General features: G+C 49.9%; 1 protein-coding gene and 1 pseudogene across 1 annotated transcript in view; one reads left to right on the plus strand and one right to left on the minus strand.

Annotated features, from left to right (window-relative positions):
- Positions 1-17,923: 17,923 nt before the first annotated feature.
- Positions 17,924-19,559, minus strand: LOC105748465 (putative uncharacterized protein FLJ36797; annotated as a pseudogene).
- A 414-nt stretch (positions 19,560-19,973) lies between these two features.
- The window catches only part of PDE10A (phosphodiesterase 10A), a 583,168-nt gene continuing 578,933 nt past the window's right edge, over positions 19,974-24,208 (plus strand). Inside the window, exon 1 of the mRNA XM_033404002.2 lies at positions 19,974-20,193. Within this exon, the coding sequence (XP_033259893.1) occupies positions 19,974-20,193 (220 nt within the window). The remainder of the gene's footprint in view (positions 20,194-24,208) is intronic.

The following is a 24,208-nucleotide window of genomic DNA, read 5'->3' on the forward strand; positions in this document are numbered from 1 at the left end:
ACACTTGTTTCCTCCCAAGTGTGGCCCTCTCTTACAGCAGCCCAGGGAAGCTGATCAATGCTCATTTGCTGTCATCTGTTAATGGTTCCCAAGATAGACACCAAACACCTTGACTTTCCTTCTGCACAATGATTTCCCCACCTTCCTGTCTCCACCTCTGGAAACTTCCTCAAGGTTCCAGGAAACATCTGCTGCCCCTACTTATTCAAGAGCGTTAACCCTGTAATTAATCCACACGTGCCCAGGCCCAATGACCAGTTCTCAGAGTAGTCGCTGTGATCCTTCCAGAAAGTCCCCCGTGTGCCCGCATAGACAGCGTTCCCACTGCTGTTACCTTACAACCTGTAAGAGCTACGCAAATATTAATTATGGTTCATTTGTGACCATTTGTGCTCAATTCATATCTCCCATTACCTTTACACAATGAAATACTTTAGAAAGCAAATGTAATCACACTTAATCTTAAGTGGTGAAGCCCCTCAAAAATAATTGAGAAGAATAACACGTAAGGATTGACAACACATTAAAAATTTTTTTCCACATAGTTTTAAACACTGATATACAAAGAAAAGAGAAGCAGTACAATCAAGAGATTTATTTCTTCTTGGGAAGAAATACTGACACAATTCCACAGAACTCAATTTGACACTCCGTTTAACAAGAACATTTTCAGGCGTGAAATCTCTCTCTAATCTTACCGTGTCAATCTTTCACACAGGAAAAAGCATTTTTAAAACACAATCCTAAAGTCCTTTAATATTTCCTTTTTTTCCCCTCTTCCTTTCAACTAATAAAATTAAAATATACCAAGAGTACGTAGCTAAAGCCACGGTGAGGTGGAGGATTTCGTAGCCAGCGGCGCATGTGTATTACTGCAGTGGCTGGGACCTGCAGTCACTTTGATGGCAGCGGAACAAAGCACGAGGTGCAGACGTCAGCGGAGCTACAGCCCACTTCCTAACGCGCAGATTACATATCTTGCTCCTGTGTTCCCTCCCTCCACACACCGCGGAGTGTGATAAAAATGAAGATGTAGAGTGTGTACTGAAATATCTAAAGGATACGTATGCACTGAAAAATAAATTATAGGCAGTACATGTTTTCTATACAGGACTACTGTTTGCTTTTGTGAGTGTGTATGCGCAAAGGATGTGCTTACAAACGCGTGCGCGCACACACTGTACAGTCCTCCAGAAGGGACAGGATGGGAGATGGCGCATTTAACATCTCGCTGTAGAACGTACATAGCACAGTCCTCATTTTGGCTTTCCCTCCCCTAAGGGCAGTGCTGCAAACGATGTCTGTTTACTGTGCGTCCCCCGGGTGCCGTGGCGCAAATCGCACCAAGGCGCCCTGCTCGCTCGCCCTCCATTTCTTAGTCTCCGCTACAGCGTGAGGAGGCCTTGCAGCTCGGCGCCGATTCGGTGGGTCTCTCCACCCGGTGGCCGCTTCTGCCCGGCCCCTTAGAGCAGGGTGTGTCCGAGTCTCCAGGGCTGGGATCCGAGCTGCGCACGGGACGCTCTCGGGAACCGCATGGGCGGAGCCAGCCGCTAGCAGGCACCTCCCATCCCATCCGGTCCTTGGTGAATGTCAGTGGCAGGACCCGCTCCTCCGCCCTTACCAGGCGGGTTTCCTCCCCTCAAAACAGATCCTACTCCCCTTTCTCCTCTCTGGCAACCATTTACGTCTGTATCTTCACGTATTTGCAGAATGTATCATTTCTCTCCTTTGGATGCAAAAAGTAAGCGAATAATTTTCTGGTGGCATTCGTTATGTCTGCTGCTCGAATTGTGTATCGAAATCGTTTTGCAGTAGGACCAAATTCAACTTATTTTGTGCAGTATGCAAGCTGCCTATTGGGATCTTCCACTGAAGTCCATCAATCCACAAGTTAAGATAGGTTTTATATTTATTGCACCTAACCTACTTTTGCAGTGCATAGATATTATTCACATCAGAATATGGGCTTAAACACTGAAATGATGGAGGTTATATTTGAAAGTGTCCTAAGGCTACAATGTCTTCATGCCAATTTCTTTTGTTGTGCACCCCAAATTTCTGGCTACCACATTCAGTGCAAAAGATGTCATCCTGGGGGGCTTCCCTGGTGGCGCAGTGGTTGAGGGTCCACCTGCCGATGCAGGGGACACGGGTTCGTGTCCCGGTCTGGGAAGATCCCACATGCCGCGGAGTGGCTGGGCCCGTGAGCCATGGCCGCTGAGCCTCCGCGTCCGGAGCCTGTGCTCCGCAGGGGGAGAGGCCACAACTGTGAGAGGCCCACGTACCGCAAAAAAAAAAAAAGATGTCATCCTGGGCATCTGTGGGTTACATCCGAATGATGCAAACGAAGCTGTAAGTACTCCTTTTTTTTTTTTTTTTTTTTTGTAAGTACTCCTTTTTCTTTTCCTGGTGTCCTTCCTTCAGCTGCTCCTGAGTCCTCTGTAGGTGGCTCTCTCCTCAGTGTTTTTGTTTCCCTCTCTGCTGGCTGCAGTGAAACACTGTGGGGAAAACCCGCCTCCCTTAGCTGGCAAGAGTTGACTTATTAACTCCTATGAAGGAAGTTCACACACATGCAGAGAGCTGGTCCTGCTGTAAAAATGCAAGGAGAAAGAGAAGGCTTGGCTGAAGCCATCCACCTGGGCACAGCAGTGACCAGAGGATCCACCTGGGCACAGCAGTGACCAGAGGCGAGCAGACAAGCCTCTCCCTTGTTGCAGTCTCCGGCTGGGACCGCTGCAGTTTTAAGATGAGAAACGTCTGGAATTGGAAAGAACAGACACAACCACTCTGCTCCTGGTTGTTATTTATGGCCATTGAAGGAATTTGGAGGAATGGAGGCCACAGGTTGAGGGAAAGAGAGTTAAAATTATTATGAATTTACAACAAGTTAGGCCACACTCTTTATAGCTATTTTATTCCAAGGCCGCTGCGCTCTGATGCTCACTTTTAGTTGAAGACAGTTTGCTCTTCGTTCTGAGCGGGTAGATGTGGCCCAGGGAAGACCCAGGAGACAGAGCGGTTCTATCAGGGGAGCTCCCGGAGACCTGCTTAAGGAGTGCCCAGATCACCTGCTTGCAGAGGCTCTTGGGTTCTTTGTGGATGACAGGCCTGAATAGATGGAGATTCTCCTAAGGGTGGCTTCCAGAGGTGGAGCTCACTTCTGCATCTGGTCCACGTCCGAAAGCCAGTCGGGATATCCCCCCTGAGGGTCCCTACCCCCACTAGCTTGGTCCCTGGGCCTGCCTGTGAAGTTGCTGGGCTTCTACCTGTGGTCGACCCTACAATGGAAATACCAAAGGGGCTCCTGGGACTATCCCCCTGGGGATTAACCTGGCCTCCCACCTTCCAGCACTCACAGGGGCTCCCAACTGTCTTGTTTGCCTCCAGGCCTTGATTAGATACATCAGTGCCTATTTATCTATTAGAAATCTGCGTGCACCGGGCATTAGCATGCAGCAGCATGCAGGATTCCTGCCGCTCCAGACTGCTGCTGCTGCTGACGTCTTTGCTCCCTGATTTGCATTCATAGCTGGTGTTCTGTTTTGTGTCAATAACACACCCACACAAAATAAGCCGGGTAGGAGAAGCTACCGACTCTGCACCAACAGCTCCCACCGACACGACGTTTAGCAGCGGTTTGGACTAGTGGTCGGTGGGTCTGAGCCCCCCATTTGCCTGCAAATCCTGTTTTTACTCTGTTCTTGTGTGTGTGGTACACGCAGGACCCACAGCCCTGCAAAGGCTCTTCCACTGATGGCGAGGGCCGGCTCCACCGCGGTCCCTGGCACCCCAGCCGTGCTGGGTGCAGAGCTGCGGTCCTCACCACGCACAGATGAAATATTTAAAGCTTTTTCTATAAAGGAGGAAAGGCAGCTCCGCCCCTCTTTGCGCGGGGGGCGGAGGAGGGGCGCTAAGCACGTGCCAGGCGTGATGGTCCCAGCGGTTTGATTTATGAGTCTGATAATAAAAATCCCATTAGGCTCCTCTCATTGAGAAAAAGGAGCAGGAGAAAAAAAAGCTGTGTGTGTCACCAAGCGGCATTGACGCAGGCAGCTTTGACGGCAGCAGCCGCGAGCGGGGGACGCGGGGATGGGGGCTCAGGGGGCCCGCGAGGGGCGCGCGAGGGCCGGCTTCCTGGGCGCCGCGGCCCGGCTGCCCCGGGTCCGCGGCCGACCCCCCCTGGCGCTCCCCCGTGCGCCGCTGCTCCCCCGCGTCCCCTGCAGCACGCCCCCGCCTTCTCTGCTGCGCCTCCCCTTATGTAGACCTGCATCTCCTGCGGGCCCTTCCCCTCTGTGCCCCCCGCGCCCGCCTCTGCCGCACCACCCCGAGATCTGCCAACCGCCCCATATCCGCACCTGCTCTGCAGCCCCCCAAGCCACGCTGCCGACCCCCGAGCCTCCCCAGCGCCGTCCCCCCTTGCCTGGGAGAGTGCTGGATGGAGAGGGAGGGGTACGGGCCTGGAGGCCGCAGGTCGCAGCCCTCAGGGGAAGGGAGCTAAGGTTGGAGACAGGGAGGCACCGCATTTCCCATGTGATCCAACGGGATGCCTAAGCCCGGGGGTTCCTGCCGCCGGAAGCCCCTGCAGACCCGCACACCCCCAGACATCGCCTCCAGCCCCTCTCCGGCAAGCCCATTGGGCATGGCCTGAAACCTACTGGGGTCAGGGTTATTTATTTTTTTTAACCTCTTTATTGGAGTATAATTGCTTTACAATGGTGTGTTAATTTCTACTGTATAACAAAGTGAATCAGCTATACATATACATATATCCCCATATCCCCTCCCTCTTGCGTCTCCCTCCTACCCTCCCTATCCCACCCCTCTAGATGGACACAAAGCACTGAGCTGATCTCCCTGTGCTATGAGTCAGGGTTATTTTTATGTTAAAAAAAATTCTTCAGGATAAGAAAAAAGATGAGTGATGCTGTGCTCTGAGTGTGCCTGTTGGATCCAGGGCCCTGCTATCATTCAGGCGTGTTTCTTGTGCAAAGCTCTGGGGCCGAGCCTCCTCTGCTGGGGCCACGTGGGGACAGCCCAGAAGAAGGGTGTTGGTAGGGAAGGGTCAGATGCAGCCGTTGTGGCCTGCAGGTAAACATCGCTTCTCTATTACAAGGAGCAAAGTTCTGACTGAAGGGAAACATCTAAATTTCCAAATCAATGGGTTTCCGTACACTCTCCACAACAGAATGGCTGGCCAGGTTTACCCTTCTCACAGTGTGCTAGAAAGTCCATCATCTACGACTGACCTCGGCAGCTACAAGTTAGCCTCAGCCGTAAATTCTGACATCTCTCCTCTCATATCCGTTTGGTGTGGTAGATATATTACTCGTGATGTCCTCGTGGCATGGAACTTTCCAACTCAACTGTAGCAGGCAGTAGCCTCGCTGGTGGAGAGAGATTCTGAGAAGCCCTCTTGTTAGAATTCCCTTCTCATCCCCAGCAAATCCTAAGTTATACCTTAGAATTCAATACACGAAAGTCTGATACTTGTACACCAATATTCAAAGCAGTGTTATACACAACAGCCAAAGGGTGGAAACAGCCCAAATGTTCATCTGTTGATGAACTGAAAAACAAAATGTGGCCTGTCCGTGCAGTGGAATGTCATTCAGCCATAAAAAGGAACAAATTTCCAACACGTGCTACAACATGGATGAACTTGAGGACAATATGGTTAAGTGAAGTAAGCCAGGCATAAAAGGACAAATACTGTATACGTCCACTTATATGAGGTCCCTAGAGTAGGCGGATTCATGGAGACAGAAAGTAGAAGGGTGGGTGCCAAGGGCTGGGAAGCGGGGGATGGGGACTTATTGTCTAATGGGGACAGAGCTGCTGCTTGGGAGGATGAAAAAGTTGGGATAATGGTGACGGTTGCACAACATTGTGAAAGTGACCAATGTCACCCAACTGTGCACTTACAGACTGCTATGTTATGTACATATTTCACCATAATAAACAAACAAGCAAACACCAGCGTCTTCTAGAGATGCTACTTCCCCCGGGTTTCCTCCTCAAACTGTCGATTCTAAGGACGGCACCCCTCAGGCAGGGCACCCGAGTTGCAAACACCGGCTTTAAATGTAACTTCTGTTGCCTTAGAACCCACATGAGGTAAGACACTAAAAGTCACTAAGGGCTTTCTAGACCTTTTATATCGATTTGAGAATGTTCCAGAGTGGACTAAATCCTTACACCCTCTGGATCTTCCCTGTGATAGTGCCCCGCCCCCAAGGCTACTGCAGACATACATTAACGGAATGCATCCGGGGGAAGAAAAGTAATTTCCACTTTTTTGGTTACTGCTAACCTAAGTGCACTAGTGTCATACGGCTACGGTAAGATTACTGCTAACCTAAGTGCACTAGTGTCATACGGCTACGGTAAGATGGACTCAAATCTGGTGGCTTAAAGCAACATAAATTGACCATCTTCCGATACTGGAGGCCAGAAATCCAACCCCGGTCTCACTGGGCTAAATCAAGGTGTGGGCAGGGCTGCGTTCTTCCTGGAGCTTCCAGGGCAGAATCCGGTCCTTGCCTCCCCCGCATTCCTCTGCTCCTGGCCCCTTGCGCTGTCTTCACTGGCAGCAACGCTCCATTTGCTCCATCCCCCTCTGCCCACGGCTGCGAAAGGTGATGAAATTGAGCTGGGACCACCTGGGTGATCTGTTATTCTCCCCGTCTCAAGGTCCACGCCCCAATCACACAGCAGAGTCTTCTTTGCCATGTCAGGTGCCACAGTCCCAGGTTCTGGGATCTAGGGTATGGACGTCTTTGGGGCCGTGGTTCTGCCCGACACACCAAGGCTCCTGTGAGGGCTCCTGATTCTATATTAAGGAATATTGCTCTAGGTGAACTCAGCAGCACCAAGCAGTTTGCTCAATACTCAGGAGAGAAATTAAGTGAAGCTCTCCTGCGTGCTTCATTTTTCAGTGGCTTTGTTCCTGTTTTAGAGCCCTGGGAGTCCTCCTGGCGCAATTGTGGTACCCTGGAATGAGTGGTAGGTGTTGACTGGGAGCTCATCTTTGCAGCTGAGACCCCAGGCGACAGTCACCCACCCTGTGTTCAGCTTGCTGGGGGGTTGGGCAACACAGGTCCCCAGGCGTGGACTCCGTGGAGAGGGAAGGTGGATGCAGGGCACCACCGGTGACTTGCGTCTCAAGTCACCGAGGGTCTTGCATCGGTGGGGCTCAGGCTTGTTTATTACTGGCCTGTCACCTTCTTAAAGCTCTTAGTGTTTTTGAACAAGAATCCCCGCATCTTCATTTTGCGCGGGGCCCAGCAAATTGTGTAGCCAGCAGTGGGTGGCTGGGACACGCTGCCCGCTGGGGGTCCCACGGCCGGTCCTTCTAGCTGAGCCCCGCTCGTCACCCTGAGCACTGCGCTGCCCTTGCTGCCCTGAGCGCAGTCGTGCCTGGATATTGACGAGGCTGGCTGTCCGGTTCCTGCCGTGGGTGCCGCATGGGGTCCAGGATGGGGCAGGCCTGCTGCCCTTCGGCACTTAGTAGTCAGAGAGAAGCGCTCTGTTGCTGTAACGGGTGACCTGACCATGAAGCCACTCGAGGCTGAGACGAGGGTCAGGGTCCTGAGGCTGGCAGCTCGTGGCCTCCAAGGTTGCGCAGATATTCGGGCCACAAGGAAAGGAAAGCCCGGAGCAGACACGCCCACCGGGTCCCTCCTGGGCTTCCGCTTGGACGGGCGGCACCTCGGCTTCTACCCCAACTACTCAACAGAACTCAGCGCGGCGGCCTCATTGAAGGGCAGGCGAGGACTGGGAAATATGTCGCCCCGTGTTGGGCTGTATTTCTGTTCCTGGGGCAGCAGGGGAGGGTGGGGTTTGCGGGGGGTTTCAGCTACGCCCTCTGCTTCCCCGTTGGTCCCCCACTGCTGCTCTGGGCCTGCACTTTTGGACCGAACCCCACGGTCGGTCCTGCCCTGCGTTTCCCATCTCCCCTGTTGGCTTTGCTTCTCGGAGGATGCTGACAGTCTCTGCCTCTGAGTGCAGCCATAATTAAATTATTTTTAAAAAAATTCATCTTCTAGCTTTTGGTGCAAGGCAGGGAGACTCTAATGCATTTTGTTTGCTCTCTAAAAACTTTGCAGAGATCATCTTGCATGGTTACATGGGTAAGAGGGAGGGGAAACAGCTGGACCTTGGAGAAAAGAAAGCTCATCTGAGCCTGTCACCTTACTGAAAACACTTGATGCCCACCTGTTGCCTTAGGATAAACCTAATTCTGAATACTCTTTCCTTTCCAGCTTCTCTTTACTTTCCTCCTGCTGGATGAGGGATTTCTTTTTTTTAAAATTAATTTATTTTATTTTTTGGCTGCATTGGGTCTTCGTTGCTGCACGTGGGCTTTCTCTAGTTGCAGCAAGGGGTAGCTACTCTTTGTTTCGGTGCACGGGCTTCTCATTGCAGTGGCTTCTCTTGTTGCAGAGCACGGGCTATAGGTGAGCAGGCTTCAGTAGTTATGGTGCGGGCTCAGTAGTTGTGGCTCATGGGCTCTAGAGCACAGGCTCAGTAGTTGTGGCACACGGACTTAGTTGCTCCACAGCAAGTGGGATCTTCCCGGACCAGGGCTTGAACCCACGTGTCCCCTGCATTGGCAGGCGGATTCTTTCTTTCTTTTTTATTTTTTTTACAGTCTTCCTTTGTTAGCCAACTAAGCTCAAAATAATTATCCTAGACCTTAGGGAAAGACAAGGGATAAGAACCTAAGTACTTTCCACTGGATCAAAGGTGGCTGGTCCTGCACTTTCTGGTAGAAAAATGATCTTAGACCTTCAGGAACTGTATCGGCCTCTTTGTTAAAAGTTCCATTTCAAATAACTTATTTCTTGGTGAAGATCTTTAAAGAGGGGGCGTGGCATTCTTCTCAAGCCTCTGGGTCCTCTCACTGCTGGCTTAACACAGCCTCCTTGAGGAATCTGCATGCTTTGGGACCGGAAAGAATATTACAGGCGAAGAGGTCAACCCTTTTATTGTATAAAGATGGAAGATACAGTCCGGAAAGATGGAATAGCATTTCTAGATTCAAACGGTGTGTTAACTGCAGTGGGGATGAAAATGAACAAAAAATGCAAATTTCTTAAATTTCAGTTAAATGTTCTTTCCCCTCATTCTCTTAGAAGTGAGACGTTTCAAAGACTGTGGACGTATAGAAACGATAGATAGATAAACAGATGGCACTTTGTCATTTATGTCTATAAATGACACACACATTTGATCCTTAAACCAAACTATTATGTAGTCGGGGAACATATTGTTTTATCCCCATTTTACAGATAAGGAAATAGAGTCTTAGTGACATCAAGTGACTTCCCCAAATTCACAGAGCAAGAACTTGACAGAATTGAGAACACAAATCATGCCTGGTTTCAAGTGATTTTTTCCAGTATATTTGTTACATAATATAGAGGGATACAAGGTTCAAAATGTATGTGCTCCTAACAATGAAATATCAGAAAGAGAAATTAAGGAAACAATCCCATTTACCATTGCATTGAAAAGAATAAAATACTTAGGAATAAATCTACCTAGGGCAGCAGAAGACTTGTACTCCAAACACTATAAGACACTGATGAAAAAAATTGAAGATGACACAAACAGATGGAAAACTATACCATGTTCTTGGATTGGAAGAATCAAAAAATATTGTTAAAATGACCGTATTACCCAAGGAAGTCTACACATTCAAGGCAATCCCTATCAAATTACCAATAGCAGTTTTCACAGAACTAGAACAAAAAATTTTTAAATTTGCATGGAAACACAAAAGACCTGGAATAGCCAGAACAATTTTGAGAAAGAAGAATGGAGCTGGGGGAATCATGCTCCCTAACTTCAGACTATGCCACAAAGCTATAGTAATCAAAACAGTGTGGTACTGGCACAAAAACAGAAATATATATCAATAGAACAGGATAGAAATACCAGAAATAAACCCACACACTATAGTCAATTAATCTATGACAAAGGAGGAAAGAATATACAATGGAGAAAAGGCAGTCTCTTCAATAAGTTGTGCTAGGAAAACTGGACAGCTACATGTAAAAGAATGAAATTAGAACATTCTCTAACACCATATACAAAAATAAACTCAAAATGGATTAAAGACCTAAGTGTAAGACAGGATACTATAAAGCTCCTGGAGGAAAACATAGGCAGAATACTTTTTTTTTTTTTTCAGTACGCAGTCCTCTCACTGTTGTGGCCTCTCCCATTGTGGAGCACAGGCTCCGGACACGCAGGCTCAGCGGCCATGGCTCATGGGCCCAGCCACTCCGTGGCATGTGGGATCTTCCCGGACCGGGGCACGAACCCGTGTCCCCTGCATCAGCAGGTGGACTCTCAACCACTGCGCCACCAGAGAAGCCCAGCAGAATACTTTTTGACATACATCGCAGCAATATTTTTTGAATCCATCTCCTAGAATAATAGAAATAAAAACAAAAAATAAACAACTAGAACCTAATCAAACTTAAAAGTTTTTGCACAGCAAAGGAAAACCATAAACAAAACAAAAATACAACTTATGGAATGGGAGAAAATATTTGCAATTGATGCTACTGACAAGGGATTAATTTCCAAAATATACAAACAGCTCATACAGCTTAAAAAACAAACAAAAAAACCACAACTCAATCAAAAAATGGGCAGACCTAAATAGACATTTCTCCAAAGAAGACATACAGAGTGTCAGCAAGCACATGAAAAGACGCCCAACATGGCTAGTTATTAGAGAAACGCAAATCAGAAATACCATGATGTGTCACCTCACACCAGTCAGAATGGCCATCATTAAGAAGTCTATAAATAATAAATGCTAGAGAGGGTGTGGAGAAAAGGGGACCCTCCTGCACTGTTGGTGGGAATGTAAATTGGTGCAGCCACTATGGAGAACACTATGGATGTTCCTTAAAAACATAAAAATAGAGTTACCATATGATCCATCAATCCCACTCCTGGGCATATATCCATAGAAAACTCTAATTCAAAAAGATACATGAGACCCAATATTCATAGCAGCACTATATACAATAGCCAAGACATGGAAGCAACCTAAATGTCCATCAACAGGTGAATGGATAAAGATGTGGTACATATATTCAATGGAATATTACTCAGCCATAAAAAAGAATGAAATAATGCCATTTGCAGCAACATGGAAGGACCTAGAGATTATCATACTAAGTGAAGTAAGTCAGTTAGAGAAAGACAAATGTCACATATCACTAATATGTGGAATCTAAAAAAATGATACAAAAGAACTTATTTACAAAACAGAAATAGATTCACAGACATAGAAAACAAACTTATGGTTACCAATGGGGAAAGCAGGGGGTGGTGGAGACAAATTAGGAGTTTGGGATTAACATATACACACTACTATATATAAAGCAGATAAACGACAAAGACGTCCTGTATAACTCAGGGAACCCAATATCTTGTAATAACCTATATGGGAAAAGAATCTGAAAAAGAATATATATATGTGTATAACTGAATCACTCTGCTGTACACCTGAAACTAACACAACATTGTAAATTAACTATACTTCAATTTAAAAAATGGTTAAAAATGTATGTGCTCAGTTTAGTAGACGAGTCATAGAAAAATATGTTTATATTATATCCTGATAAGTTCATCACACCCCAAGTTGCCTGAGGATAAAGCAGTCCCTAGACCCTAATCTTTCCAGTTCAGTGAACAAAATTACTTCCTTAAAACATTTTTTTTCATTAATATAGATCTGTTTACACTTGGGAAATTTTATTTGTTTTTCTTTTAAAAAGAATATAACTGGTGGATTGTAAACTGATGTAAACCCTTTGAAGAGAGTTCGACAATATCTAACAAGACTATGTATTTCTTTTTCTTTAATTAATTAATTTTATTTTTGGCTGCGTTGGGTCTTCGTTGCTGCGCATGGGTTTTCTCTAGTTGCAGCAAGTTGGGGCTACTCTTCTTTGCGGTGCATGGGCTTCTCATTGCAGTGGTTTCTCTTGTTGCAGAGCAAAGGCTCTAGGCATGCAGGCTTCAGTAGTTGTGGCACGTGGGCTCAGTAGTTGTGGCTCATGGGCTCTAGAGTGCAAGCTCAGTAGTTGCAGCGCACTGGCTTAGCTGCTCCGCAGCACGTGGGCTCTTCCTGGACCAGGGCTCAAACCCATGTCCCCTGCATTGGCAGGCGGATTCTTAACCACTGCACCACCAGGGAAGCCCCTAACAAGACTATGTTTAAATTTACTTTGCAGCCCAGCAATTCCACTTCAAGGAATTTACCCTGAAGTTATACCTTCCATAGTATGAAAATGTAAAAACAGAAAGTAATTTATTGCACTTATTTGTAATTGTAAAGTATTGGAGATTGCCTAATTGTCCAAGCATAGGACATGCACACAGTAGAGCTGCTGTTAAAAACTGAGGAAGATACTGAAAAACAATAGGGAGTGATTTCCAGGAGATGTTACTAATCCCAAAGAGGAAATTGCAAAAGAGCATATAGAGTATAAGTTCTGTGGAGAAAATAAGAAAACAAACACATCTGCCACCTTTACAAAAGGAAACAGAGTTGAGACAAACCAGAAAACAGTGAAATTGGTTTCTAGTCAGGCCTGGGGGTGGTGAGGGGAGATGGAATGGAAAGAATTTAGAAGGAGGGGCCTCTCTCTGTGCATTTAAAGTAGAGTTTTGACTTTCAGAAGCATATTCAAAAATGCATGCTCAGAGAATAAAATTAAATTGATACGAACAGGAAGGGGAAACCCCTGAACCTGAAAGGGCAACACAACAAAGGAATCCTGTCATCCTTCAAAGGAAAGGAAACGGAAAGTAAATACAGAAGACAGAACAAACTGAGAACTGGGCAAAGTGTAGTTTATAGATCACCTGGATTTTGTACGATGTGGTGAGAGGTGCTGGGGCGAGAATGCAAAACTAATCTTGACCTCCTTTAGTTGTTTTTGTTGCAGGGGTGAGGGCAAAGCAATTATGAAACTTTCAGACACATTATGGCATTGAGCAAGTAACGAAATATGTTGATGTGGTTAGAGTGGGGTCAGGAGGGCTCTCACTGTGCTAAAGGGACATACACAGCTGCCATGAGAAGGCAAGAAAGACTCCTGAAATATGTAAATGCATGTATATGTGCACACATATGTTTGTCTATGTATGTGTGCATGTGCATATATTTGTGTGTGTGTGTGTGTGTGTGTGCGCTCACTAATTGCCTAGATCTGTCTGTTGCAAGGGTCAAGAAGAAAGGACACCCCACTAGCAGTGAGCAACCTTGGTACCCAGATCTTGGTCTCTAATACCACTACAAGGACCAGCGTTCCTTGGAGGAATGGCTGATTCCAGGCTGGGGCAAGGAAGGTACAAGATGGGTCTGTAACATTTTACTGTGCCAAAAGCAGGGAAAAGCTCAGAAAATGACAGGGCATTTCGTGTGGGCAGGAGCCAGCTTACGGGGCTCTCACTGGTCCTTTTTTTTTTTTTTTTTTTGCGATACGCGGGCCTCTCACTGTTGCGGCCTCTCCCGTTGCGCAGCACAGGCTCTGGACGCTTAGGCTCAGCGGCCATGGCTCACGGGCCCAGCCGCTCCGCGGCACGTGGGATCCTCCCGGACGGGGGCACGAACCCGTGTCCCCTGCATCGGCAGGCGGACTCTCAACCACTGCGCCACCAGGGAAGCCCTCACTGGTCCTTTTATGGACCAAATATGAGGAAACTAAGTGCATGCAAAGATGAATTATAAATCATCAGGCCTAGGACTCTGTGTCCTGAACACTTTAATACTTGCAACATCACTAATACGCAGATACATAAAGTAGTGAATGAGGGAAGAGGGAGGGTTCTTTCCCACCCCACGGCTGATGAGTGAAAGTGGAGGGTGGGCTGGGTTCCAACGCTAAAGAAGCAGGAGTGGACCAAGTTGAAATCCTCAGCTGAAGCCGATTTGGGGCGGAGTATTAGCCAGATCTTCACGTGTCTCTGCACAGACTACTTATTAGTTGCAAGTGAAACAAAAAGAGTGATTACACAGTGGAGACATCAAACAAAAACCTCATCAGGATTCAGACACCCAGTGAGAACTGGGTGGACGTCAGAGCCTCCGACATGCTATTCTGAAAAAGACACAGCCTCCTCTCTGTAGTGTTCCAGCTGAGAACGCATAATCTGAATCCAGTCCTGATGAAACATCTAACTGACCCACACTGAGAAATGGTTTATTCAGAAATGGGGGGAGGGGATATCTATAGTCTTCCAAAATGTCTGTGTCATAAAAGACAAAGAACGGTTCAGGAAAGTTCCAGATTGAGAGCATCTGAGAATAGAGCAATTAAATGAAATCCTTGCCCCTAGACTGCATTCTGCTCTGAAGGGGAGGACGTGTCTAAAAGACATTGGATCAATGGAAAAAACTGGAATATGGATGGAGATGAGATAAAAGTACTTTATCAGTAATGTTCATTGACTGAAGTTGACTACAGTGCTGTGTTTATATAAGAAAATATTCTTATTTTTAGGAAATACACACTGAAGTATTTGGGTGGTAAAGGACCAAGAGGTACAACTCACTCTTAACAGATTAGAAAAGTAGAGAGCATGCAAGTGACAAGGAACGTGGAGGTAAGAGTTCACAGGAGGAGAGTCTAAGTAACAGGTGCATGGAGGTGCCTTGTACCATTTTTATTCTTGCACGTTTTCTGTAAATTTGAAGTTATTTCCAAGTAAAAGTCTAAAAAACGTGAATGATGAAATTTAAATAGTTGAAATATTTAGGATGATTAAGTCACGCTACTTATGGAACAGATATGACATAACTAAAATTTCTGCATTTATATGCTCGGTTTCAACATCTGAACACAATCCACAGCTATACTGTCCTTCCTTTAAAAAAAAAGAGCCTACTCAGAGCTCCACTACTATCTGGCTGTGTTACATTATTTACCCTCATTTTCCTCATTTACAGCACAGCATTTTGGGGCTAGGGGATTAGTCTCATTAGTTAATTGAACGTTCCTTCCAGCTCTGCAAATCAGTGATTAGACTCTATTTAACCCATTCACAGTGTTAAATAAGCTACTTTCAGACTTTCTACATCTGCAATACCCGTTTGAAAATCATTTCCAACAACTTAGAAATTCTTCCAGGCACAGAGATGCTTGTGGTCAGCTGGTTGGTCCAGAGATCCCACCCGTGTGTGCCAAGCAGGCCACTTTGTCAGGAAGCCTACTCTGATTTTGCTTGTCTTCCCCAGACTGTCCTTGGAGGTGGTGAGAAATAACGCTCCATTATCCAAAGATCTCACTTCTTCTCAGAATGAGAAGAACCTGGAAATGCTCTTCCAAGAACCAGGGGAATGGAAAGTCTCCGTGGGACGCAGCTCCACTTGCAAGCTGAGCCTCACAGGGGTCAGGAGAAGCCCCAGGCTCCCTCAGAGCCTTTTATTCTCATGGCTCTCCTCAAGGTTTCCGGAGGAGAACAGTCATTTTGGAAGCAGAAATGTGGAGGGCGCCCCGAGGAAGCCAGGTCACCGTTGGGACGTCCTGACGGCAGTCTCGACGGGACTCCCCCTCAGAGCCCATGTGACTTTCGCTGGCCGGCACCACCGGTTCATCACCCCTTTCCACAGCTTAGACGAAGTGGCCTTGAAGCCCATAGAGTGTCCTGTAATCTGATGTGTTCGTGGGAAGGGGTGGCCGGGGTAAAGGAAGAGGGAAGCCCAGACCTCACAGACTCACCTCCCTGGGATGAACGAGGTGGCCTGGCTTATACACCCGTGTCCCGTGAGTCTTCACCCGAGAGCCTCCAACCCCCATCTGCTCCGGCTGGCAGGTAACGTGGAGTTTCCAGGTGTGCAAGGTGGGTGACAGATGTTAAAGGGAACTTATCTGTAGCATCCAGTGGAGCCAACCTGTCTGCCCCTTGCCGTTGATCTCCCTGGACTCCTCAGCACAGTTGGGCTGAATTTTCAGATCCTACTTCAGGAGATGGGCCACCACGTATGCATCCTAGAACCACTTCCGTCTTCCTCACCTCCTACATCCTCTCACGCACGCTGCCAGCTCTGCCCACTCCTTCAACTCCGGATCTGTGAAACAGCCTCTCAGCTTCTCTCCCTGTCTCTGGTCCCAGCCCCTCTCCACCGCTCCCCAGTTGTCTTCCTGACACAAATAGGACTTTATTTCATTCCTTTCTGAAAACCCATCCAGGCCTTCAGAATACACCTCCAGCTCCTCAGCGGGGCCTGAGCCTGGGGCACTGGACCTTCTGAACCACCGCTGGCTCCTGCCTCTGGCCCCCGCCGGCCTCCTGGGTGGGGCTCCGCCTGCAAGGGCACCTCCTGCACAGCACACAGCCCGGGGCCCCTTCTGCGCCCCTTCCCCTCCCCCATCAGAGAGCCTGCGGGGAGATCTGGGCCTTCAAGCTTTGGCCCCTAGAGCTCACTGGCTGCTGAATGAATATGATGTTTGGCACATAGAGTGGATGTTCTACAGTTTCAGGATATTTACTTGCTGGACGAGAAGGGGTGTGAACACTAAAACAGGGCTGAAGGGGCTTCCCTGGTGGCGCAGTGGTTGAGAGTCGATGCAGGGGGCACGGGTTCGTGCCCCGGTCCGGGAGGATCCCACATGCCGCGAAGCGGCTGGGCCCGTGAGCCATGGCCGCTGAGCCTGAGCGTCGGGAGCCTGTGCTCCGCAATGGGAGAGGCCACAACAGTGAGAGGCCCGCGTACCGCAAACAAACAAACAAACAAAAAACAACAACAAAAAAACAGGGCTGAAGGGAAGGATTGTGGTCTCTGAGGACCCAGGGCAGCTCAGCTCCCCTTTACCTCCTTGTGGCCCATGGCAGGCTTAAGGCTTGGACAGGAAAGAAAAGGCCAACAGGGAGAAAAAAAAAGAGAAAGAAGCAATGGAATAAGAAAGTGAGTGGGGAGAGAATGGAGTCACCCAGAGGTCTAACAGTGGCCTCGGGCAGGGCTCCCACACTCTCAGGTGGAGAGTTTACTTGGGGACCACTGTGGTGGAGAAATGCCCCCGGACAGTCTCTACGCTCACCTGCTTCTATTTGTCACCAAACAAATCCAGCATCTCCTGAATGTGTGGTGAGGTGAGGAACTTCGTGACGCTAAGTCTAGTTTTTAATGCAATTCTAAGCCAAAGCGAAACTCCGTGTCCTCGTGAAGCTAGCATTTCAGTGGGGAGATAGAATAAACAAGGCAAACGAGTAAGCCAGAAGGAACACCAAGAGGAAAGTGAAGCAAGGATGCGGGACAGGAAGAGAGTTGAAGCTTTAAGTGAGGTGTCCTCTGGAGGCTTCTCCGAGGAGGCCCCAGAGTAAGTGTGAGAAAGAGGAAGAGAGCTAGTCCTGTGTATCTTTAGCAGAAGAAGGTCTGGAGAGGATCCGCGGACGCAGAGTTCTGAACGGGTTCTATAAACGGCCAGTGGGGCTGGGGACCAGGGAGTGGGGCTGAAATGTCTGTTGACAGAGGTGGGAAAAGCTGTGGGCAGAGCAGGTTTGGGGTGAGGGTAAAATCAAGAACCCACTTTGCCCTTCTGAGTTTCGGATGCTTTCTAGACACCCAGGTGGAGGTGCTAGTGAGACATGAGTAACATTTAGGGGAGAGGTCTGAGCTGAATATATAAATGCAAAGTCTTCAGCGCTGAGACAGGACTTAAAACCAGGAGGCAGAGTGAGACCACCAAGGGGGCAGGTGGTGAGAGAAGATAAGGGGGCCGTGGGCCACTCCAACGTCAAGAAGTTGGGGGGATGCAGATTCATCAAAGGTAACCCAGAGGGAATGGCCAGAAAGGTAGGATGGAAACCAGGGAGTGTGCTGTCTTGAAAGCCAAGTGAAGGGTGTGTCCCTTGGAGGAGGGAACCGTAGACTCTGACCCACTTGGCTGGGAAGTCAGGCGAGGGGAAGGCTAAGAACTGACCTTTGCACTGAGCAGCCGGGGGTGGCCGCTGACCTGGGGGAGCTGAGTCGCTGAGCCAGAACATCTAAGAACATCTAAGACGGTCTTGTAGGCCTAGGTTCAAGAGCCAATGAGACGAGAGAAACCAGAGACAAGAGTCTAGGGCAACTGCTGGGAGCTGTTTGTTGTAAAGGGGAGAGAAAGCGGTGGGAACAGCAGAGGAGATGTGGTCACCTCTAGCAGCGAGAGGGGCTGCGGCCAGGGCCCAGGTGGGGGGGGTGGCCTTTACGGGGGTGGGGTGCAGGCGCACGGGGAGAAGGCCCCCTGAGCGGCAGCTTCTCAAACAGCCTGGGCCAAACCGGGCTCTGAAGGGCTCTGCGGGTCGGTCTCCACACTCCTGGGCTTCTGCTGTCACCCAGACCGCGCGCGCGGGTCCTGGGGTAGCAAAGGCGCTCTCGGATTCCCTCGGCCACACTGTGCTCTGGGTCCCATGGAAGCTTTCGTGCGCGTCCATCAAGCTCCAGCGGGGAGCAGGGCGCCTCAGAACTCCATCCTGCGGGATCCTGAGCGAGAAACGGGGGCAGCGCCCAAACGGGGGCGCCGCGTCCCGCTCCGGGCCGGCGCGGGCCTCGCCATCCCTCAGCTCCCAGCAGCAGCACGCGGGAGACGCGCGCCCACGACCCCTGCGAGCGGGGCTCTGGTGGGGCACCCGCCCTGCGATATTCCGCAACCCCACGCCGCGCCATGGGGTTCGGGAGCGGAGAGCGCGCCGGCTTGTGCAGCCAAGGGTGCGCACAGCGAGGTGACACCCTCGGCCCCAGCCACTGCCCTGCGCCACATGGCCGCTCCCCGGGACCGCCGCCGCGTGGCCCAGGCTGCGTCCGCGTCCCGGCTCTCCATGGTGCTGGGGCCGAGCGCAGCTCGATTCTGCGGTTTGCGTTCCAGCAGGGGCAGAAAAGAACTCCGGGGCTGGAGGAGCCAGAGGGGGCAGGCCCTGGGTCTCTTAAGGATGGTCGTTTGGGGTCCTCCCACCCGCCCCTAGGCGAGGGAGCAAGTTCCCGCGTGGGAGGAGCGCCTCCCGCGAGGGCGACACCCTGCCCACCCAGTGGTCCCCGCGCGCGGTCGTCCATCCATTCACTGCGGCTCCTGGAGCCGAGCGGCGGCCCCAAGACTCAAACCGAATCTATGAATGGGAAGAGGGAAGAGAAGCAACGTCCGTTTCCACTCCCTGCTTCCCCGCCCCCTCTGCGCCTCCCTCCCGACCGAGCGAGTCCAGCGCGAAGTGACAGGGGCAGGGACGGGGGCACCGCGGGGGCTGCAGCGGAGGGGTCGAGTCTGGCTGGAGACAGCGCTATTTATAAACTCTGGAGCTCCAGGATAAAGAGGGCAGAGCGGAGTCCCCTCCTCCTCGAGCCCCGGAGCCTCGCCGGGCCCCTCCCCAGCGACTTTGATTTCATTACTCCCCCTCCTCCCCCCGCGGGCTGGCTGGCAGGTGCGGGGGTGGGAGCCGTCTCCGCCCGAGCAGCTTTGCCAAAGGTCCGGCTGCTGACGTCGGAGCGCCCGCTCCTGTCAATGAACGGCAGCGGCAGCCTGGGGACTGTCTGGCAACGAGGCTACAGACGTCATCGCCTCCTGTTGGACGCGGGAGGGGGGGAGGGGGGGTGTCCGAGCAGCAGCTCCGGCTTAAAGGAAAACTCTCCAAGTTCCAGGCAGCCAGGGAGAGTCGTTCCCGAGAGCACATGCGCCCCAAAGCCCGGTGCGCGCGGGCAGACAGGCTGGCACACTCACGCGCACACACTCAAACACACACGCACACTCGCACTTAGGTTCTCTGTAGGTGTGTGGGTCCAAAGTTGCGGCCGCGGGAGGATGAGCTGAAATGGACCGGTCTTCCTTGGCGCCTAGAGCGCTCAGCGCGGCTTTCCCGGAGACCCTCAGATGGACAAGAGGGATAGAGGAATGCCACACACCGCTTAGAGTTGTCTGCTCCTTTTCAGGGGAGATCAGCGCGAAAGGCAGACTGCCCCACGCCTCTGGAATATGCCTGCCCAGTGGAGCAGAAGCGAGTGTTCTTGGAGAGGTCATGAACTTGGGCCACCTGGGCTCACTGGCAACTTGTTGTGCGCAGTTCTCAATGGAGCCCTGGACTCACGGGGCTCCGGGCCCGCCCGCTTTTTTTTTTTCCTCTTTGCTTTTTCTCTCTTTTTCCAGTGTGTGAACTTGAAGCGGAAAGCAGACAGGCGCTTCGCATACTTCGGCGGTGAGTGGACTGTTCCTTGTACCTGTTATTTAACCCTTGAGAGTCCAGAAAGACTCCAATCCAACCATTTAAAAAGTTACCATCGTTTCCCTCCATCCTTTTCGGCAATAAGAAAGTGTGTGTGTGTGTGTGTGTGTGTGTGTGTGTGTGTGTGTGTGTGTGTGTGTTGTTTGGGGACATGACTGTTTTGGAAGAGGGGTGATGAGTGGAGGTGAGAAAAAAGAGACCTGAGTGGATAAAACCAGAAGACTCAGGGGTGGCAGAGGAGGTGAGAGGGAGGGCAGCCGAGCCCAGCGCCTGAGCGATTGCCTCCGGCTACTGCTTCTTGGACCGAGTTTCCAGCTCCAAGTTCCCTGCAAGGCTGCCCTCCAGCTGCAAACGGCCGCCTCCGCAAGGCTAGACCCAAGGGGGCCTTGGGAGGAGGCCGCCACCCTCCTGCCTCCTTTCTGGGCCTCCTTCCTCAGTTCTGAATGGGGACAAGACCCCTCCCCCTCCCCTTTCTGCCTCGGGCCTCTGTTGCCTCTCTCCTTGGTCCTCCCTGCACCTCCCCCAACCCCTTTTGCAAAAGCTCAAATGATGTCACAGAGGAGGAGGGGGTCCTGTGCCCCTAGCACCTGAAGGCATCACTATATTGCATCCTGCAGCATTTTGTTTTCTTCATTCTACCCAATTTTCCTTGTAATCCACTGAAAATATTCCCTTCCAAACACCATTAACACCCTCCCCCCTCCCAACACCTCCCTTCCCAGGACACCAGTCCTTTACAGACAGGGCTAGAAGTCCCCATACCCAGCACCCACGCTATCCCCCTCCTAAATTAGAAAGAAATCAGCTGAGCACCCAAAGAGCCTCTCCTCCCTGGTGTTTTGGTCTCTTTTTCCCTCTGGGCTTACCCTTCTAGTGGAAGGAAAAAGAGGAAGGAGGAAGGAGAGAGGGAGAGAGAGAGAGCAGAGAGCCCCCTAGACGGAGGACTGCTGCTGAACTGATTGTAGGCTCTCTGCGCCGCCTGCCCGCCTGGTTCCTGCTTCCCCAAAGTGCCTTCCCTCCTTCAGCAGCAATTCCTCTCCAGCCATCTCCCTCCCCGGCCTCTCCTCCCCACCTCTTTTGCCCGTCTCTCTCCCCTCCACCTAACCCCACCTTCACTCTCCTCTCCGAGGGGGGAGGCTGGGGGTGCGGAAAGAACACCCCAAAGCCCCAGCCCCGGCAGAGATGTCGAAGAAACGCAAAGCCCTGGAGGGTGGAGGACAGTCGGGGCTCCCAGAGGAGGAGCCCACTGCCTGCTTTGAGGGCGGCAGCCAGGAGGAAGGTAGGGAGAGCCGGGCTGGAGGAAAGGAAAGGAGCCTGCAGGGAAGGTCTGGGAGTTGAGATGCTCTGCAGGAATGCTCCAGCCGGTGCTCGGCAGCTCCCTGTGTCAAGGCAACTTGAGTAGACTTTTCTCCCCACAAATGGGATTTTACATGTGCCTCCAGGAAATGGGGGGCGGGGGAGTGGGAATGTGCTGATTAGGCTGGCATTGAAGACCCAAATTTGGGTGAACTTGAAACTCTGTGTGGAGAAGGGGAGGGTGGGGTGGAGTGGGAGAGGAGGCTGGAAGAGGCTGGGTATGGATTGGGGATGGCTGGCCATTTCCCATCCTCTGCCTTGCTGTCACATACATGGGGGTGTCGAGCTGTCCTGTGGTTCTGTGGCCTGTACTGACGTGTGTGCAGGACGCCTGGGTCTGCAGAGTGGGTGCTGGTGCTGTCCCCTCATGTGTGTTGCTGGCAAGGGGCGTCAGGAGGGCTGCTGCTTCTCCCAGGCTTCTCCAGTCCAGGGATGCTCAGGGTTGCGTCATGTTGAATCCCCATCTGCTCAGGCAGCCCTTTGCATCCTCCCGAAGTTGGAGGTGAGGCTTGAGGCAGATCTAATGGTGGACTGATCTCGAGGGGAGATGCTGTGCTGCAAGCATCTGGGGACTCCTTTCCCTAGAATCAAACCAACGAAAAAGTGAAGATGGGAAATTTCCTATGGAAGCAAAAGTAATTCTTGGATATCTGATTGCCACATAAGAGCAACCCAGTCAGACACCTTTTATTTCACTTACAGTATTCTGAATTTGGTTGAAAGTAGGCCCCAATGGACTAGTCAAGTTCTTTTCTGGACTGTAGTTTAAACACAAAGGAAATATGAACCAGATGCAAATGTTTTGTTATCGGTTAAGCTGTGGAAGGGGAGGTGAAAGGGCCTGTGGGGGAAAGGTCTGAACCCAGGCAGGGAGAGGAGCTGTGTTTTGGGGTTGCTCTTCTTTTCAGAGGGGAGCCGTGTGGCCTGGTCGGTGGCAGGGGCTGGTCGGAGCACCAGGGGATTGGGCGTGTACCTCCAAAATGGAGTCCATGGCTTTTCTCCTTTGACGTCATAAGAAATACGAAGTCACCAAAGTCCTTCCTGCTCATAAGACATGAATCTCTGTGTCCCCTTGCAACCCTTTGCATGGCTTGTGTGCGTTTTAAAGCAAAGGGTCTGGTTTTGGTTCTCCCTGGTCAGTGGGATTTAATAGAAGCAGGTGAGAGCAATGTCTCCCACTCACCTCAGAAGCGGTTGTATTTCAGTGTCTGCCCATGTTTGGACTTTCTTTGCTCAGTTGTGATCTTAGAGCAAAAGTTAGTACAGCTCTTCAATTAATTTTACTGAAAAAAAATGGCATTTGGTAAGACATTCAAATATGGCAATGATTCTATCTGAATGGTATTTTGGTATTTTTCCATCTTTGGGGAGAATAATTCGGTATCACCATGGGTGTCTGACAAATTCATCGGCTCTATACTCAGCATTCAGTTTTGACCCGAGGTTACTCTCAAAGGTGCATACTATCTATGTTCTTTTGGTTAAGCAACTAGTGAAGTCTACGGGAACTGACATGATTATCCTGGTATATAACAGCCTGGATACATTTTATGCCATTTTCTAATAATTAGTGAATGCATGGCTGGCATTTATAAAAGCAATAAGAATTGTATTTTAACAAACATTTATCGTCCTTTTGGTGGAAATGTGTGGTATTAGAATTTAAAAAGCTATGTTCTGGAGGTCCTGTACTAACAGTAGTAGCAAAATTCCCACATTCCCTAGTGTGATAGGACCCGGCCGAGAATATTTTGTAAGTCATAACAGGCCATATTAAGTATTTGTATCTATGTTATTCAGAGATTATCATAATTTTGAAGTGACTTATGGTACAGATTGGTTTTGTTAGAGCTGAAAAATGTCTACTGATTTTACTGTATCCTTTGCATTTGGCAAATAAAAATGCTACTAGATAATTGCCTATGAATATGTAACTGTAGAAACGATTAAGTGTGTGAATACTCAAGTACCATAGGATTGTGAATGCATTTCCTTGAGAAATGGTAGTCATGGCACTCACCAGACGTGATGGAAACACATCTCTACATATGTGGGAAGGTGTATGGCTGTGGGTACTTTGACCATGGAAGATGGGGAGGCCAGGTGTAAACCAGTGTTTGAGTGACGGGTGGTGATGCACCTGCAACAAAATATACAAGGACACTTACACGTGGTTAAGGACCTGGATCTTATCACCTCTCCAACTCAAGGCTGTGTCTTTCCTTTGAGTCTCTCAGCCAAACTTTACAATATGCACACACTGAACAGGAGAGAAAAGCATTTACATCAGTCTCGCTGACCTTGTATATCAGAAGGGGTTTCTTTTGAGCTCCAGCAACTTGGAAGGCCGACGTGTTTGTTCATTTCAACCACTGAAAGCACATTATAGCATCTATTAGATCAAGGCAATTGGAAATTAAGTTTCATTGGGAGTCATTGATTTTAAGACCGTCTGTCAGCAGGTTGTCTTGGTCTAAAGTTTTAAACAGCCAGTAAGCATGCAGGCTGCCTGGAGGGAGTGGAGTGGGAACTTTGAACAGAAGAACGGAAACCATTGCCCCTATTCATGCCCTCACTCGCCACCAATCTGTGCCCCAGTCACGAGGGTAGGTGTCCACTCAGGCCCTAGGTG

This window comes from Orcinus orca, chromosome 12 (genome assembly GCF_937001465.1).
Source record: "Orcinus orca chromosome 12, mOrcOrc1.1, whole genome shotgun sequence".
NCBI lineage: Eukaryota > Metazoa > Chordata > Mammalia > Artiodactyla > Delphinidae > Orcinus > Orcinus orca.